Raw genomic sequence first — 16064 nt, 5'->3', positions numbered from 1 at the left:
ACATATTTTAATATGGTATTTATTTGGTGTTTTTCCACCTTACTTGAGATATAATTGACATATAATTCTAACTTTTTTATCTCACTCATTTTCCATCCTTTCCCGTGCCTTTTAAATTTAGTTAGGACTGTACTTTGTTTTTTCACTCACTAAAACACTTGAGTACCAGGAATTGGAGAGGTGTTATTAAAAGATACAAACTTGCAACTAGAAGATGAATTAAGTTCTGGAGATCTCATGCACAGCATAGTGATTATAGTCAATAAGACTGTATTGCATACTTAAAAATTGCTAAGAGACTAGACCGTAAATGTTCTTATTACAGAAAGAAATGACCGTTAAGTGGCATGACAGAGATGTTAGTTAAAGCAATGGTTATAATCATATTGCGGTATATAAATATGTCAGATCAACACATTTTACACCTTAAATTTACACAATGTTATGTGTAAATTATACCTGTTTTTGAAAAAGCAAATTAAAAAAAAGAACTTGATTACCTTGGTGACTTGGTAACCTCATACAACCTATTGATACTATTATTGATATACTAGCAACTCTTAAAGAGTTTACACTGAAAAAAATATTAAAACAGAATTGTAGGGCACATAATAGAAGGTATGTTTAAGCTGTTCAATATTAACGGTTAAGTAATCAGTTCAGATATATCTGCGTGTTTGAGTTGCCTGAAAGCCAGAGTTAGAACATTAAAAAGCAAAAACAAAAAAACATTTTTTAAATACCACTGCTTAGAACAATTGTCCTTTAAGACTTTTTGGTAGCAGTAGAAACTTTTCTTCAAAGAAATTATTCAGAAATATAGTATGTAAAACAAGTAAAAAGCCCTGCTTTGGCAAAATTGACTTTGTTGTCAGGAAAGCTCACCATTTGATTTCTCATGTTGGGCTTTCAGTATTAAAAAATATCTTTTGCTATTTGTGTGTCTTGGCTAAACATGTCAGGGATGGGGGAGTGGGACATGTCAAGGATGATGACTTAGCAGATGCAGTTTGGTCATTTTAAAATAAGCTGATGGCAAGGTTAGCAGAAGAAAAACACCATTCCCTGCCCCATTTTTTTAAAGCTGAAATAATGTTAGTTTTACCTATCCAGAAATAATTGCAGCAGCAAGATCACATCAGTTTTTTACTCTTAGAGAAATTTGCCTTACCAAGCATGAGTGGATACATTCTAAAAGAAAGAGGCCTAATAGCAATACCTCTGCAGAAGGGTGACTTGTCCTAGTACAAATTGCCTGCACTTTTAAAGAAAGAACCATAGACTAGACTCCAAAAGTACTCAGTACCTACTTAGAAGTAATACCTTTGAATTCTTTTTTTTTTTTTTAATGTTTATTTTTTGAGAGACAGAAACAGAGCATGAGCAGGGGAGGGGCAGAGAGAGGGAGAGACAGAATCCGAAGCAGGCTCCAGGCTCTGAGCTGTCAGCACAGAGCCCGACACGGGGCTCAAACCCACGAACCGTGAGATCATGACCTGAGCTGAAGTTGGATGTTTAACCGACTGAGCCACGTAGGTGCCCCTACCTTTGAATTCTTCGTAGAGACAAAGGAGTTTTACTTATATTTCTTAATTTAGAATCTTCATATTCCCTGCCTATATACTTTTATGTGTGTTCCTTGTGTCGGTACAGTTTCTAGGTCCTATAATGACAGGAACCTACCAATAAAGGTAATTCTTATTCAGGCTCAAATTTTTTTTTTCCTTTATCCCCAGGGAAATTCAGGGCTTGGTTTCAGCATTGCAGGAGGTACGGACAACCCACACATTGGAGATGACTCAAGTATTTTCATTACCAAAATTATTGCAGGGGGAGCAGCTGCCCAAGATGGAAGATTACGGTATGTTTTGCATTTTATGTTGTGATGCTGAACATACTTTGTATATTTTTCTTAAGGCAAATTGAACAAGGCATCAATACAAATAAACACTATCATAATAACCAATATAAGGTAGATGCTCAAATTACAAATGAATGAGATAATTGTGCTCTAACCATTGTTTCCCTCTTTTCATTCAGGAATTTAGTTTCTCTGATATTATAACACTTTGAATAATAAATTTGATGGTTTTAAATGTGAACAAATTCATAGAAATCGTATTTTTATTTTTTATTACTTTTTTAATGTTTGTTTATTTTTGAGAGGGAGGGAGACAGAGTGTAAGTGGGGGAGGGCAGAGAAAGAGGGAGACAGAATCTGAAGCAGGCTCCAGCCTCCGAGCTGTCAGCACATTGCCCAACGCAGGGCTCGAACCCACACACTGTGAGATCATGACCTCAGCTGAAGTTAGACACTTAACCAACTGAGCCATCGAGGCACCCCATTCCCTTCGTATTTTTAAATACATTCACAAACTGTTTTCCATTATTTTCTGGTGGGAAATATGTATATAAACTTAGTTAGGATACAAGTGATAATATATACCTGAGTTTGTATCCCATACCACAAAAAGTAAAAATTATGCAAGTTTTAAGTATCTTAATATGTTTTCTTAATTGAATGAATGAAAGTAATATTGGGTAATATAGGGTGCTTGTTTGAATTTGTTTAAATTTAGTGTTCCATTGTAGAAGATATCTTTAGCATATTTTGTTATTTCCTTAGGCCATAGATTATGGCACTTTTCGTATTCCCTTGTTTGTTGGTTTTTATTTATATGGTGACAGTCTGAAGTTTTAGGACTAAGGATTTTATATGATCTGTTAAAAACATCTGTTTTTGGGGGTGCTTTGGTGACTCAGTTGAGTGTGTGACTTTTGATTTAGGCTCAAGTCATAATCCCAGGGTTGTGAGATGGAGCCCCAGGCTCGATACATGGAGCTTGCTTAAAATTCGTTCCTGTGTGTGTATGTGCACATACGCACTCTCTTTCTGTCTCTTTCTTTCTCTCAAGAAAAAAAACAAAAAACAAACAAAAAAATTCATTTAAGGCTGTTGGCACCTTATGCACCTCTTGTTTCTTAACTTCTCACTGGATACAACAGGTGATGTATTAATGAAATTAGTTAGATATAAAATTAATAATTTGACCATTCATGTAAACATAAACATTTATTTCCCAATTCTGTTATTGGCCTTTTGTTTGTGTTTTTATGAAAGTTACTATGTCCCATTTGTTTCACTAAAGAACATCCCTTTAATACTAACTCTAACCTGTCGCTGTCTTTGCATACAAAATTTCTTTACTCTGAAGAAAGCTAATTACATAGAAGATTATCAGGATCAATTTTAGTATTTCAGTTGTATTTTGTTCTCCTTCTCTGCCCAATTTCAGATGATTCTTTTCCCCTAATGGAATGCTATACAATTTAAACTGAGACCAGAGCTGGGGGGAAAAGTTAGAATTAGGAACAAATCAAACTTTAAAGAAATATATTACTGTGTCAAATTAAAATAAATTATTTATATGAGAAGCCTTTTAATTAAATGGTATAGTCTTTAGCTTCACAATAAATTTCAAGAAATAACTTTTTTTAAATGCAGTGTCTAGGTTGACAAAGCAATCAAAAATTATTTTTTGATAAATCAGTGAATAGATCTCAGTTTTGCCACCACTGTCTTTTTGATCTTAAAGTATTCAGTCTGAACCTCAGTTTTCTTTTGAGTCACAGCTGTCTCAGTCATTTTCTAGGTGACCTTGGAAAAATTATTTAAACTCTTTGTGCCTCAGTTTCTCCGTCTGTGAAGTGGAGATACAAATATGTATCTACCTTACAGGTTGTAGTAAGGGTTAAAACACTACAAGTACCTGGCACCGGCTTAGTTCTAAATAAATATTTGCTGTTTTTCTAAAGTATCTTAATTTTTACACTTAATAAGCATACAAGAACCACACAGATTGCAGCTGTCATTATAATATTTTTGTGTGATAATCTCTTATTTGCACTGTTTCTTTTGTTGGCCCTTGGAAAGTATTTATGTGAGTGTTTGATACAGTGGAATCTAACATGCAGTTTATTCGTATATTTTTTTTCTCTAGTAAATAATTCTCTTTACCTTAAAAATTAAAATAACAAAAATTATTGAAGTTAAAATTTGATATTTTAATATTATTTATCTTTAATATTTTGGGTTTCTTCTCAGGGTCAATGACTGTATATTGCGAGTGAATGAAGTAGATGTTCGTGACGTGACACATAGCAAAGCAGTTGAAGCATTGAAAGAAGCAGGGTCTATTGTACGCTTGTACGTGAAACGACGGAAACCAGTATCAGAAAAAATAATGGAAATAAAGCTCATTAAAGGTCCTAAAGGTATGAAATAACCAAACGTAGATTATTAAGAAATCTCTGAGATAAATGTAACTAAGAAGTTATTTGTGACACCCATTCTAAGATTAACAGAACTGGTAATCTACAGAATGTGTGTGAATTTGTAGAATTTCTGTATTATTTCTGCTGATTTTTGTCTTAAGTAGAATTCTACTTAAACACTTGGAAGTCCTGTATAGTGTTGGTATTAACTTGTAATCTTCAATCTACAAAGTATATTAAATGCAGATACACAGGCTAAATTAAAAGAAGAAACTATATATCATTAGCAGTTTTATCTGCAATGAGGACGGTTATATGTGATTTCTGAGTTTTGAAAACATTGATGGGATTGAGGAAAAATGAAATAGATTCTAATTTGTAGCTTTGTGGGAGAAGTGGTATTCCAAAAAATGAAAAAAGGAATAGAAAGCTACAAATTTGTCTGGTATTAAAGCTATGGATGGGATTTATGAATTACAGAAATCCTTTATCTAAAATTAATTCATAGAATATTGGAAAAAGAACAAAATTATCCACATTTCTGAAGCTTATTCGTTCTGCCCACCACAATTTTATTATTTTTCTCAATTGTTTTAATCTCGTGAAGGTATTAAAAATGTTAGAAGCACAATCATCATGGGAACAAAAGGAAATAATTTTGTAGTGCCTTTTTGAACTAACAAACAAATGCATTTACAAAAAGATTTTAAGAAGTAACAGGAGTGGGTGGACTAAAAAACTTATTTATAACTATAGGAACACCTATATATATAATTGTCCCCTGACTACAAAGCAAATACGTAGGATTTTAAAAGTACACGAATAGATTCTTTTGTGTTTAAAAAAAAAAAAAAAAAAAAAAAAGAAAAATTAGTGTGATGAGATTATCCTCATCTAGTTTTCAGCCATTTCTTTCTGGACTTAAATTCACATTAAATGATGAAATTTCAAAACTAGTATTTTTTTCAAACAGGTCTTGGGTTCAGCATTGCTGGAGGTGTCGGAAATCAACATATTCCTGGGGATAATAGCATCTATGTAACCAAAATCATTGAAGGAGGTGCAGCACATAAAGATGGTAAACTTCAGATTGGAGATAAACTTTTAGCAGTGAGTATAAGAAATCTGTTATTTTAAAAATAATTTTGATGTCAATAAGATAAAAACAGAGGGAGACGCCCCATAAGAGACTCTTAAATACAGAGAACAAACTGAGGGTTGCTTGTGGGGTATTGGGTGGGAGGGATGGGCTAAATGTGTGATGGGCATTAATTAAGGAGGACACTTGCTGGGATGAGCACTGGGTATCATATGTTAAGTGATGAATCACTAAACTCTGTGTCTGAAATCATTATTACATTATATGTTAACTAGCTTGGATTTAAATTTTTAAAAATAATAATCATTTTGATGTCTTTTTTTGGGAGGGGGTGGGGGAAGATCAGAATTTCTACTTGCCAAAATGTTTAAACAAATTTTTGCTCTCATTTTTTCACTCATATTTAAATGAGTGAATACTGATCTTGCTTTAATCAAAACCTGAAAAATGATTCTTGGTATTATCCTTATTTACCATTTCATTTTTCTCTACCAGCTTCCTTCTCTTTTTCTTTTATTATTTTTTTTTTCTCATTTCTGTCTCTTTTTTTTGTTAAAGGGTTAGGGACTTGAATGCACAGAATTTCTTAAACACAGTGTCATCCCTCATGTGTGACTTTCCTTTTTCCCTTTTATTTTAACTTACTTTATTTATAGTATAATGAAAACTGCTAAAGTCATTACCCAGCCCAAAACTACAATACCAACAATTTGTGTGTCTCATTCCTTTGCTTTTTAAAAATTGTTTAATCATATACATATGCCTAAATATTTTAATACTAATTTGTTCTGAAAAAAAATTTTAAGGCTATTGTGCTGTATGTAGTCTTTTAATACTTTTTTTACTCACTATTGGTTTACTGAGACTTATCCATATTATTGCCTGGAGATAAAATTTGTTAATTTCACCTCTATATAATACTCTTTTCTGGGACTATGCTACAGTTTATTTCTCTGATCTTCTTCAATAAATGTCCCATGTTCCCTAGAAAAACAAAACCTGAAGAAAAGCTGCGTGCTTAGGTTTTTGGGAGAGGCGTAATCAAAGCTAGAGTGAATCAGAATGAAAGGTGAGGCAGGGAATGAGGGAAAGTCAATACAAGACACTATGTTTCTGAGCTGTCCATAAATTCATAAGAAAATGTAGCTAATTGCTTATCATGCAGGACAGTCTTTCAGGCAGGTGTTGTGGGACTATTAAACCTTAGATCCAGCCATCCAGGGAAAAGAAAGGATTTATCTCCTGTCTCTTGTTAGGTACAGTCTACCCCATGGGTGGTAACTATCCCAAATTTCTGGACTGTTACTCACCTTCTGTGGGCAAGTGCTTGGGAAGCCAGCTCCCATACTCTCCATAGCGTAGTACTTCCTCTGAACCCAGAAGGGGTGGAAAAAACCAGAGCCTCAGTGATCTAGACAGATCACACACAGGCTTTTGACATGTTACAGCTCTCTATGAACACATCAGCCATGCCCATACCCAAGTCCAAGTGCAGCCCTTACTCTAAAAGAGATTGAAAGAGCTGGTAATGGCAGGAGATGAGGTGAGAATAGCAGTAACCAAGACTCTCGTAAGCACATGGCCAAGGCCTAGTGGGCAGGTAGGCTCAGGCGAATCTGAAAAAGACACATAAACTAGGTCTGGTATAGTGGTGAGTTAGGTTATTTCCTTTTTTTTTTTTTTTTTTTTTTTGTATTATGGATAATTCTCCTAGGGAAAGCTGCTGTGTGTTCTGGTGAACATGTACATATAAGAGTTTTCACTTAACTGTTTACCTAAGCATGGAATTTAATGGTCATGGGATATCATCTTAGTAACACTATAGCAAAAACATATTGTTTTCCAAAGTGGTTATAAAAATATACACTTCTGGGACACCTAGCTGGCTCAGTTGGTAGAGTATGCACCTCTTGATCGTGGGGTTGTGAATTCAAGCCCCATGTTGGGTATAGAGATTACTTAAATAAATGAATCTTTTTGAAAAAATTTAACATTCCTAAGCAATATATAAATGATTCTTTTGCTGTATATGCTGTTCTGTACTGCTTATTGCTGCAGCAAAGAGATAGACTGATTGTTTTCAAGTTTATTTTTTGTTGTTTTTTTTTGTTGTTGTTTTTTTTGTTGTTGTTTTTGAAGTTTATAATGGGGAAGAGGAAAGAGCTCACTTTGAACTACTCTTCTGCACACACACACACCAGTTCAAAACAGCCTGCTTTCTCCACTGAGTTTCTCATTTATGCTTTTTAATTTCTTAAGTATTGTGTTTTCCTTTATGGTTTTTCCAGAATCAGTTTTGGTGATTGAGAAGGCAGCAATTTATGTGGACTTAGCATTTAGTCAGGTTTTGGTTGTCATAATTCCACTAAATTATCAAATTCTTAGTTCTCATTTTAATTGACATTAGACACACCTTCCTCCTTCTTCAGACACTTTTTCCATTGTGCTTAACAGTTACCCTCTTTCATAGTATTCCTCTTATCTCACTGGTCACTCCTTCTCATTCTCCCTTTTGGTGCATCTTCTCCCTAAACATCGAAGTGTCCTTGTACATTTTTTCTTCCTATTGATAGGTGGTCAAATAACTTACTGAGTCTCATTGCACATGGTAGGGATAAGTATTGTTTTCTGAGCTTCAGTTTTCTTTTTACACACATGCACTTAAATTTTGTGCTTGGCTGAAATAAAAAAAATTTTTTTAACAGTGGTTCTTGGCTAAACAGTTCAAAAGCTCTAAGAGATGTCATCTAGTCTCTTTGTATGTCTCAAGAGTCATCTCAAATTTAATGTATCTAAGAATGAACTTCTGAGTTTCATCCTATACACCACCCTCCACCCCTAAATCCTGTTCTTGCACATTCTTCACATCTCTTGAAATAGGAACTTTATCCTTCTATTTGCCCAGGTCTAAAACTTCAGGATCATTCTCCTTTCATACTCCATCTTGAATCCCTTAGCAAATCTTGTCAGCTCTTTTATCAGTTATCTAATGTTGCTTAGGAAACACAAAAATTAGTGGTTAAAATAACAACAATAATTATTTATTTGCCTACACTTCTATAATTTGAGAAGGGTTTAGCCAGGACAGTCTGTCTCTGTTCCACATAATGTCTCCTGTCAACTAGGGCCAGGAATGCACTTCCAAGTTCACTCACATATGGCAGACAAGTTGGTGTTGGCTGTCATCTGGGAGCTCATCTGGGACTATTAGCCAGTGGCCTCTCCACATGGCTAAATTGGGCTTCTCACAGGATAGGGATCAGGTTCCAAGACGGATGTACCAAAAAAGACAAACTCCGTTCTATGGCATTCATCAATCCTCTCTTGGCATCTCAACTATTAATGTCTCATTGACTAAAGCTAGTTACATGGCCAAGCAAGGTTCACTGTAGGAAGGGATTTTACAAGGCTGTGAATACCAAGATATGTGGCTCATTGCAGGCCACCAAAAGAACAGTATACCATAGCTGTATATTTCAAAATGCAGGCAATCTTTCTTCACTGTACGTGGTAGTGTGGGACTATAAAAATGACCATGTGGCTGAAACCCTGCAAAGCCATATTAATAACCTGTGGCAAAAGTTAATGATATGTGATCTTTAAAAATTTTTCTTAAAACATTAAGAACTGTCCTATCAATTATATAGGTACAAATTAGGGAAATGAAAAATATATGAAAATGAGTGTTTAGTACATTATAATTTTAAAACATTGGAAACAGTGTTTTTCTTTGCAAAAAAAAAAAAACAAAAACAAAAACAAAAAAACCACAAAATTACCAAAAAGAAGAGCAGTCTAAACCTAAAGCTAGCAGAAGGAAGGAAAAAACAAAGATCAGAGCCGGAGTTAATGAAATAGGGAATAGGAAAACCAGAGAGAAGATAAACAAAACCAAAACTCAGTTGTTTGGAAAGGTGAACAAAATTGACAAACCTTAGACTGATCAAGAAAAAAAAGAAGACTCAAATTTCCAAGAGTAGGAATAAAAGAGGGGACTTGAGGAAATACTTTTATTTATAAACATTTGTATGCCAACATATTAAATACCTTAGATGAAATGGACAAATGTATAGAAAGACACAATTACCACTTTTAGTCAGACTGTACTGAAGAGTCTAACCAGGGAAATAAAAAGACATTCATATTGGGAAGGAGAAAGTAAAACTATATTTGTAGATTACCTATGTAGAAAATCCTGGGGCACCTGCATGGCTCAGTTGGTTAAGGGTCCAACTTAGGCTCGGGTCATGATCTCACGATTTGTGAGTTTGAGCGCCACATGGGCTCTCTGCCCCTCCACCACTCATGCGTACTCTGTGTCTCTCAAAAATAAATAAACATTAAAAAAAATTGTAAGGAACCTACTGATAGAACTAATAAGTTTAGCAAGTTTGCAGGATATACCTCACTACTTAAAAATCAATTCTGTTTCCTAAAAATCAGTTGTTTTGGAATGCCTGGGTGGCTCAGTTCGTTAAACGTCTGACTTTGGCTCAAGTCATGATCTCTCAGTTTATGGGTTCAAGCCCCCTGTTGGGCTCTGTGCTGACAGCTCAGAGCCTGGACCCAGCTTCAGATTCTGTCTGTCTGTCTGTCTGTCTGTCTCTGCCCTTCCTCCACTTGCACGCTGTCTCTCTCTCAAAAGTAAACAAACATTAAAAAAAATTAAATCAGTTCTGTTTCTATAACAGAAGATAGATGAATGCTTAATAAATAAAAAAATCAACTTGACTATTAAACAGTGGAAGTGAAAATTTAAATAATGATGTAAAAATTGATGTTTTTATTTAGTTTTGAGAGAGAGAGAGAGAGAGACAGAATCCAAAGCAGGCTCCAGGCTCCGAGCTGTCAGTACAGAGCCTGACATGGGACTCAAACGCACGAACCGTGAGATCATGACCTGGGCTGAAGTTGGACACTCAACCAGCTGAGCCACCCAGGCACGCCAAAACATGCTTTTTTATGAATTGATACTGTTTAATGTTGGCAAAGGCCTGAGTAGATGGGCATGACATTTTCATATTCTGTGGTAGTGGTATAAATTTACTAAATCCATTTATTTAGAACAGTTTAAAATATCTGTTAATACTGGGATGGCTTAATAAATTATGATACAACCAACCATGGTATAATGTGCAGCATTTTTTTTAAATGAGGCAATTCTGTGTGTCCTAACATGGAAAGATCTCTAAGATACCTTATATTAAAAATCCAGTTGCAGAATAAAAACTTTAATATAGTCTCATTTTCTTTAAAAAAAAAAAAATCTAAAATGTACCCCCATATGTTCACAAATACCTAACAGTAAAAAGTAGATTAGGTTCGGGGATTGGGAAGAATAGGGGCTGGAATTAAGATTGGCTATTCCATTAACATACGTAAACAATTTCCTGATATGATAGACAAAAATATATAGGTTTTCTTTTCACAGACCTTTATATTCCTTAAATCACTCTTGCTTTGTATTTTGGTATAATTGTTTATAACCAAAATGCAGAAAGCAAGTGAAAATGTCCTAAAACAAATATCTTTTGGGATTTTCTTTTAGGTGAATAGTGTGTGTTTAGAAGAAGTTACTCATGAAGAAGCAGTAACCGCCTTAAAGAACACATCTGATTTTGTCTATTTGAAAGTGGCAAAACCCACAAGTATGTATATGAATGATGGCTATGCACCACCTGATATCACCAACTGTAAGTCTGCTTAAATCTATCTTATTTCCCTATGTTTAAATATTTTAAAGGAACTATATTAAGCATTTAACCTAACAGTCTGTAAAAAATCAATTTTAGGGGTGCCTGGGTGGCTCAGTTGCTTAAGCATCTGACGCTTGATTTCCACTCAGGTCGTGATCTGACAGTTCATGAGATTAAGCCTAGTGTTGGGCTCTGCACTCTGAGCATAGAGCCCACTTGAAATTCTCTCTCTCCCTCCCTCCCTCTCTCTCTCTCTCTCTCTCTGCCCTTCCCTCGCTTATGGATGCATTCTCTCTCTCTCAAAATAAAAATAAACATTTTAAAAAATCATTTTTAAACCAGAATCTTGATAGTAAGAAGGGAGGCAGCCTTTTTCAAAGTTATATGTAAATAATAGTCAACAAAGGTATTGCACATTCTTTTTTTCTAATAGTTGTGGGATATAGCAGAGAAACATACTTTAACAAGCAGTTCTTTTAACAACCAGGGTAATTCTGATGCTTCTGGTGGACTAACTCATGGACTACACTTTGAGAAATACTAATTTTAAATATTTCTAAACTTGGGCTATTCAGGGCACCTGGGTCGCTCAGTCAGTTAAGTGTCTGACTCTTGATTTTGGCTCAGGTCGTGAGCTCATGGTTTATGAGATCAAGCCCTGTGACAGGCTGTGCATTGACATCGAGGAGATTGCTTAGGATTCTCTCTCTCCCTCTCTCTTTGCCCCTCCCTGCTTGTACTGTCTCTCTCTCTTTATCTCTCAAAATAAATAAATTTTAAAACTTGGGCTTTTCTATATTCTCAATTATATGAGCACAGATACTCTTTTTGTACAAGTTCCTCATATACTACCTAACTATATTTGTATATAGTACAGTTATGTTGCCTAGAAATGAATTGTTATGATAGTACTAATAAAATTTTAAGTTTCCTGTTTGATTTTCAGTTTTTTTAATGTAAAAGCTAAGGTAAGACTTAAATAATGTGTTTGTGTTTCTTGAAAAATGACAGTTTTATTTCTTTGGTGCATTAGTTGATATCCAAAGCACTCATGTAGTAAAGATCTTAAATGTACTCTCTGCAGTCTGCTTTTCCAAATTTTCCTCATTTAAATTGTAGAATTTTAGAGATATTTGTGGTTTTATAAGTGGCAATGTCTTCAGTTTTAGAACTCTCAAAGGCCATTACTGTCACTAATCATTATAAATTTAATGTAAATTATACTTTGAAATGAATGTACTGTCTTCCAATGATACATCTTCATTATCTGCCCATTGATCTATTAATTACTCAGGTATAACTGAATTTCTTGAAAAAATTTTTTTCAATGTTTATTTTTGAGAGACAGAGGCAGAGGGCAAGTAGGGGAGGGGTAGAGAGAAAGGAAGACACAGAATCCGAAGCAGGCTCCAGGCTCTGAGCTGTCAGCACAGAGCCCAAAATGGGGCTAGAACTCACGAACCGTGAGATCATGACCTGAGCCAAAGTCAGACGCTTAACCAACTGAGCCATCCAGGATCCCCAAATATAACTGAACTTTTTAAAATAGTATTCAGTCTCTTTCATGGACAGGAATGATGTCTGTTGTTGTTGTTGTTGTTTTTTTCAATACTTCATTTGTGTCAGAACAGAACTTTGTTACTTATTAAAAATTCTTACAGTTCCTATCACACACAAACTTTATATAAAGGCTTTATGTATTTTTATTTGTAATTAGAGATGCAAATTCACTAATAAGGTATTTTATGCACCAATGTAAGTTATCAGTCTTATTTATTTATTATGCTGCCTTATCTGTTCAAGATAGCAATGCACATTTGTAACAGTTGCTCTACAAACTGAGAATTGGTGTTCTGATTACAGCCAAATATACGAATAGTCAGGCTGCTTCTTACAAATACATTACACTGGAAAAAAAAATGTTACTTTAAACTGAATTATCCCTTTTTATGTATGCTAATGTGACCAAAAACTGGGAGACCTAGTCCTAAAGAGTAATGACTAAATAATGATTGCTTGATTTTCCTGTAGATAGAGGTAGAATCTATTTTTTACATCTATTGAACTAATAGAACATTGTGAAAAAGCTGAAGTTTGCTCTTGCTAGTTCAGCTCTTTGCTAAGACTCTATTTCCATTCCCCTCATTCAGTAGGTGATTGCAATTATGAATTTTATTATATACTTCCAGTCCATGTTCATACTATATATGCTGTTCATAAATGATAGTCTTTTGAATGACCTTTCCTGGATTTCACTGTGCAAATCCGTTAATGTAAAACTCCTTTTTAGTTCTATTTTCTCAAGAGAAAACCAGATGGAATAAGTTTGCTTACTGATCTGAATATCTAAACTAGTTTTTATCTGGAAACTTGAGCTTGTCTAATTTTTTTACCTGATAAATAAGTCTTTTCTACCAACTTACATAAATAAGTGGATATGAATTACATATTAACTAAGCTTGAAATTGGTAATTCACAAATAAGTGCTGAATGGTTTGTTTCACTTGAAGTGTTTTTTACTGTCTTCATTTTTAAGCTTCTTCTCAACCTGTTGATAACCATGTTAGCCCATCTTCCTACTTGGGCCACACACCAGCATCACCAGCCAGATACTCACCTGTTTCAAAAGCAGTGCTTGGAGATGATGAAATTACAAGGTAAGGAAGTGAACATTCATCTTTCTTAAATAAAGTTGACTGTTAGATGGAATTACAATCAACCAAATAAGACAGCCACAATTTTCAGGACTAAAAAATTTTGTCAATAGATAATGAACTTAAACCTTAATTTTTGTCATTGGAGGGCTCATGAAGAGGCTGAAATATAAAAATATTTTATATTCCAAATAAGTTACTGCCCTTTTAAAATAAATACTTTTTTTCAGGAATGGTAAGTTGTGCTTAGAAATTAGCATAGGTAAAACTAAGTTAGGAATATATTTATATTTAAAACTAACTTTTCACATATTCCTATCTAGTGTACATCATAAAATTTCATTATGGCAGTTATGTGAATCATGTTTAGAATTCAAGTGATATTTTCTTTGCTTGGTATATATCCTTGATATCCTTACTCTTAAAATTTACTTTGATCTAATTTTAACTGCTTTTTATTCCCAAAGAACTCTTAACTAGGTGAGAAATAATAAGCAAAAAGTATTTTAGATCTTGTTCATATTGTGCAATATAGTATTAAGACATCATGTCAGACATATTGCTTTATAATTTGCACAGGTATTTCACTTAAGATTAAATATCTGTAAATTGATGTCTTTTTATGTTTTTATTAATTGCATTGTTGTTGGCATTAGTATTTTTGAGCTTTCATACTTGTAATTATTCCTGTCAGACTCCTGGCTCTAGGCAGTGATCTCTTTAGGGTCCCATAGGAAGGAATTTTCATCTGTGTCCTCTTTTTCAATAGTTAGCAGTACTGAAAAGTTAATTAATAATAAGTACACAGTAATTGTGTTTGGAGTGAAAATTAGCAAAAAGAACAGTGTTTGTGGTTATTTCTTTGTTTTTTGTTTTTTTAATTTTTTTTAAATTATTTTTTGAATGTTTCTTTATTTTTGAGAGAGAGAGCGTGAGATGGGAGGGGCAGAGAGAGAAGGAGACACAGAATACAAAGCAGGCTCCACGATGGGGCTTGAACTAAGAATCGCAAGACCATGACCTGAGTTGAAGTCCAAAGGTTAACTGACTGAGTCACCCAGGCACCCCTGTGGTTATTTCTTGTGATAAGAATTTTCAAGGCTGTAAGTCTTTAGGCTGTGCTCCTATATTGATCTGTCGTGGCTTTGTAGTTGTTTTCTAATAGTGCCTTTTTATAGAAGTAAAGAGGAAAGGGTTAGTATCCAAAATCTATAAAGAACTTATCAAACACAACACCCAAAAACCAAATAATCCAGTGAAGAAATGGGCAAAAGACATGAATAGACACTTCTCCAAAGAAGACATCCAGATGGCCAACCGACACATGAGAAAATGCTCAGCATCACTCATCATCAGGGAAATACAAATCAAAACCACGATGAGATACCACCTTACACCTGTCAGAATGGCTAACATTAACAACTCAGGCAACAACAGATGTTGGTAAGGATGCAGAGAAAGAGGATCTCTTTTGCATTGTTGGAGGGAATGCAAGCTGGTGCAGCCATTCTGGAAAACAGTATGGAGGTTCCTCAAAAAACTAAAAATAGAACAACTCTATGAGCCAGCAATTGCACTACTAGGCATTTATCCACGGGATACAGGTGTGCTGTTTCGAAGGGACACATGCACCTCCATGTTTACAGCAGCACTATCAACGATAGCCAAAGTGTGGAAAGAGCCCAAATGTCCATTGATGGATGAATGGATAAAGAAGATGTGGTGTGTGTGTGTGTGTGTGTGTGTGTGTGTATGTATATATACACACACACATACATACACATACATACATACAATGGAGTATTACTCAGCAATCAAAAAGAATGAAATCTGGCCATTTACAACCAATGTGGATGGAACTGGAGGGTATTATGCTAAGTGAAATTAGAGAAAGACAAAAATCATATGACTTCACTCATTTAAGGACCTTAAGAGACAAAACAGATGAACATAAGGGAAGGCAAACAAAATAATATAAACACAGGGAGGGGGACAAAACAGAAGAGACTCATAAATATGGAGAACAAACTGAGGGTTACTGGAGGGGTTGTGGGAGGGGTGATGGGCTAAATGGGCAAGGGGCACTAAGGAATCTACTCCTGAAATCATTGTGGCACTATATGCTAACTAATTTGGATGAAATTAAAAAAAAAAAAAAAATTCCAAACCACAAAATCAGAACTGAATTCATGAGGGTTAGGTATGGAGGTTAAAAGACTCTTCCTATGCATACTTGCATTTACATTATCTATAACAAAGCAACAGACTCTCGAGAATCTTAATATTGAGGAGGATAAGTATCTTGAAAGATTATAAATGAAAATTATTTGGATTTGTTTT

At 34.6% G+C, this 16064-nt stretch overlaps 1 protein-coding gene across 24 annotated transcripts in view; it reads left to right on the top strand.

Moving 5' to 3' along the window:
• The window catches only part of DLG1 (discs large MAGUK scaffold protein 1), a 272956-nt gene that overhangs the window by 171013 nt on the left and 85879 nt on the right, over positions 1–16064 (top strand). For all 24 annotated transcript variants that reach the window (XM_060639586.3, XM_060639587.3, XM_060639595.3 and 21 more), the window contains 5 exons: positions 1737–1861; positions 4106–4275; positions 5249–5385; positions 10923–11067; positions 13607–13727. In XM_060639586.3, coding sequence (XP_060495569.1) covers positions 1737–1861; positions 4106–4275; positions 5249–5385; positions 10923–11067; positions 13607–13727 — 698 coding nt within the window. The remainder of the gene's footprint in view (positions 1–1736; positions 1862–4105; positions 4276–5248; positions 5386–10922; positions 11068–13606; positions 13728–16064) is intronic.

Source organism: Panthera onca, chromosome C2 (genome assembly GCF_046562875.1).
Source record: "Panthera onca isolate mPanOnc1 chromosome C2, mPanOnc1 haplotype 2, whole genome shotgun sequence".
NCBI classification, from domain to species: domain Eukaryota; kingdom Metazoa; phylum Chordata; class Mammalia; order Carnivora; family Felidae; genus Panthera; species Panthera onca.
This window is presented reverse-complemented; position numbering and strand designations above follow the sequence as displayed.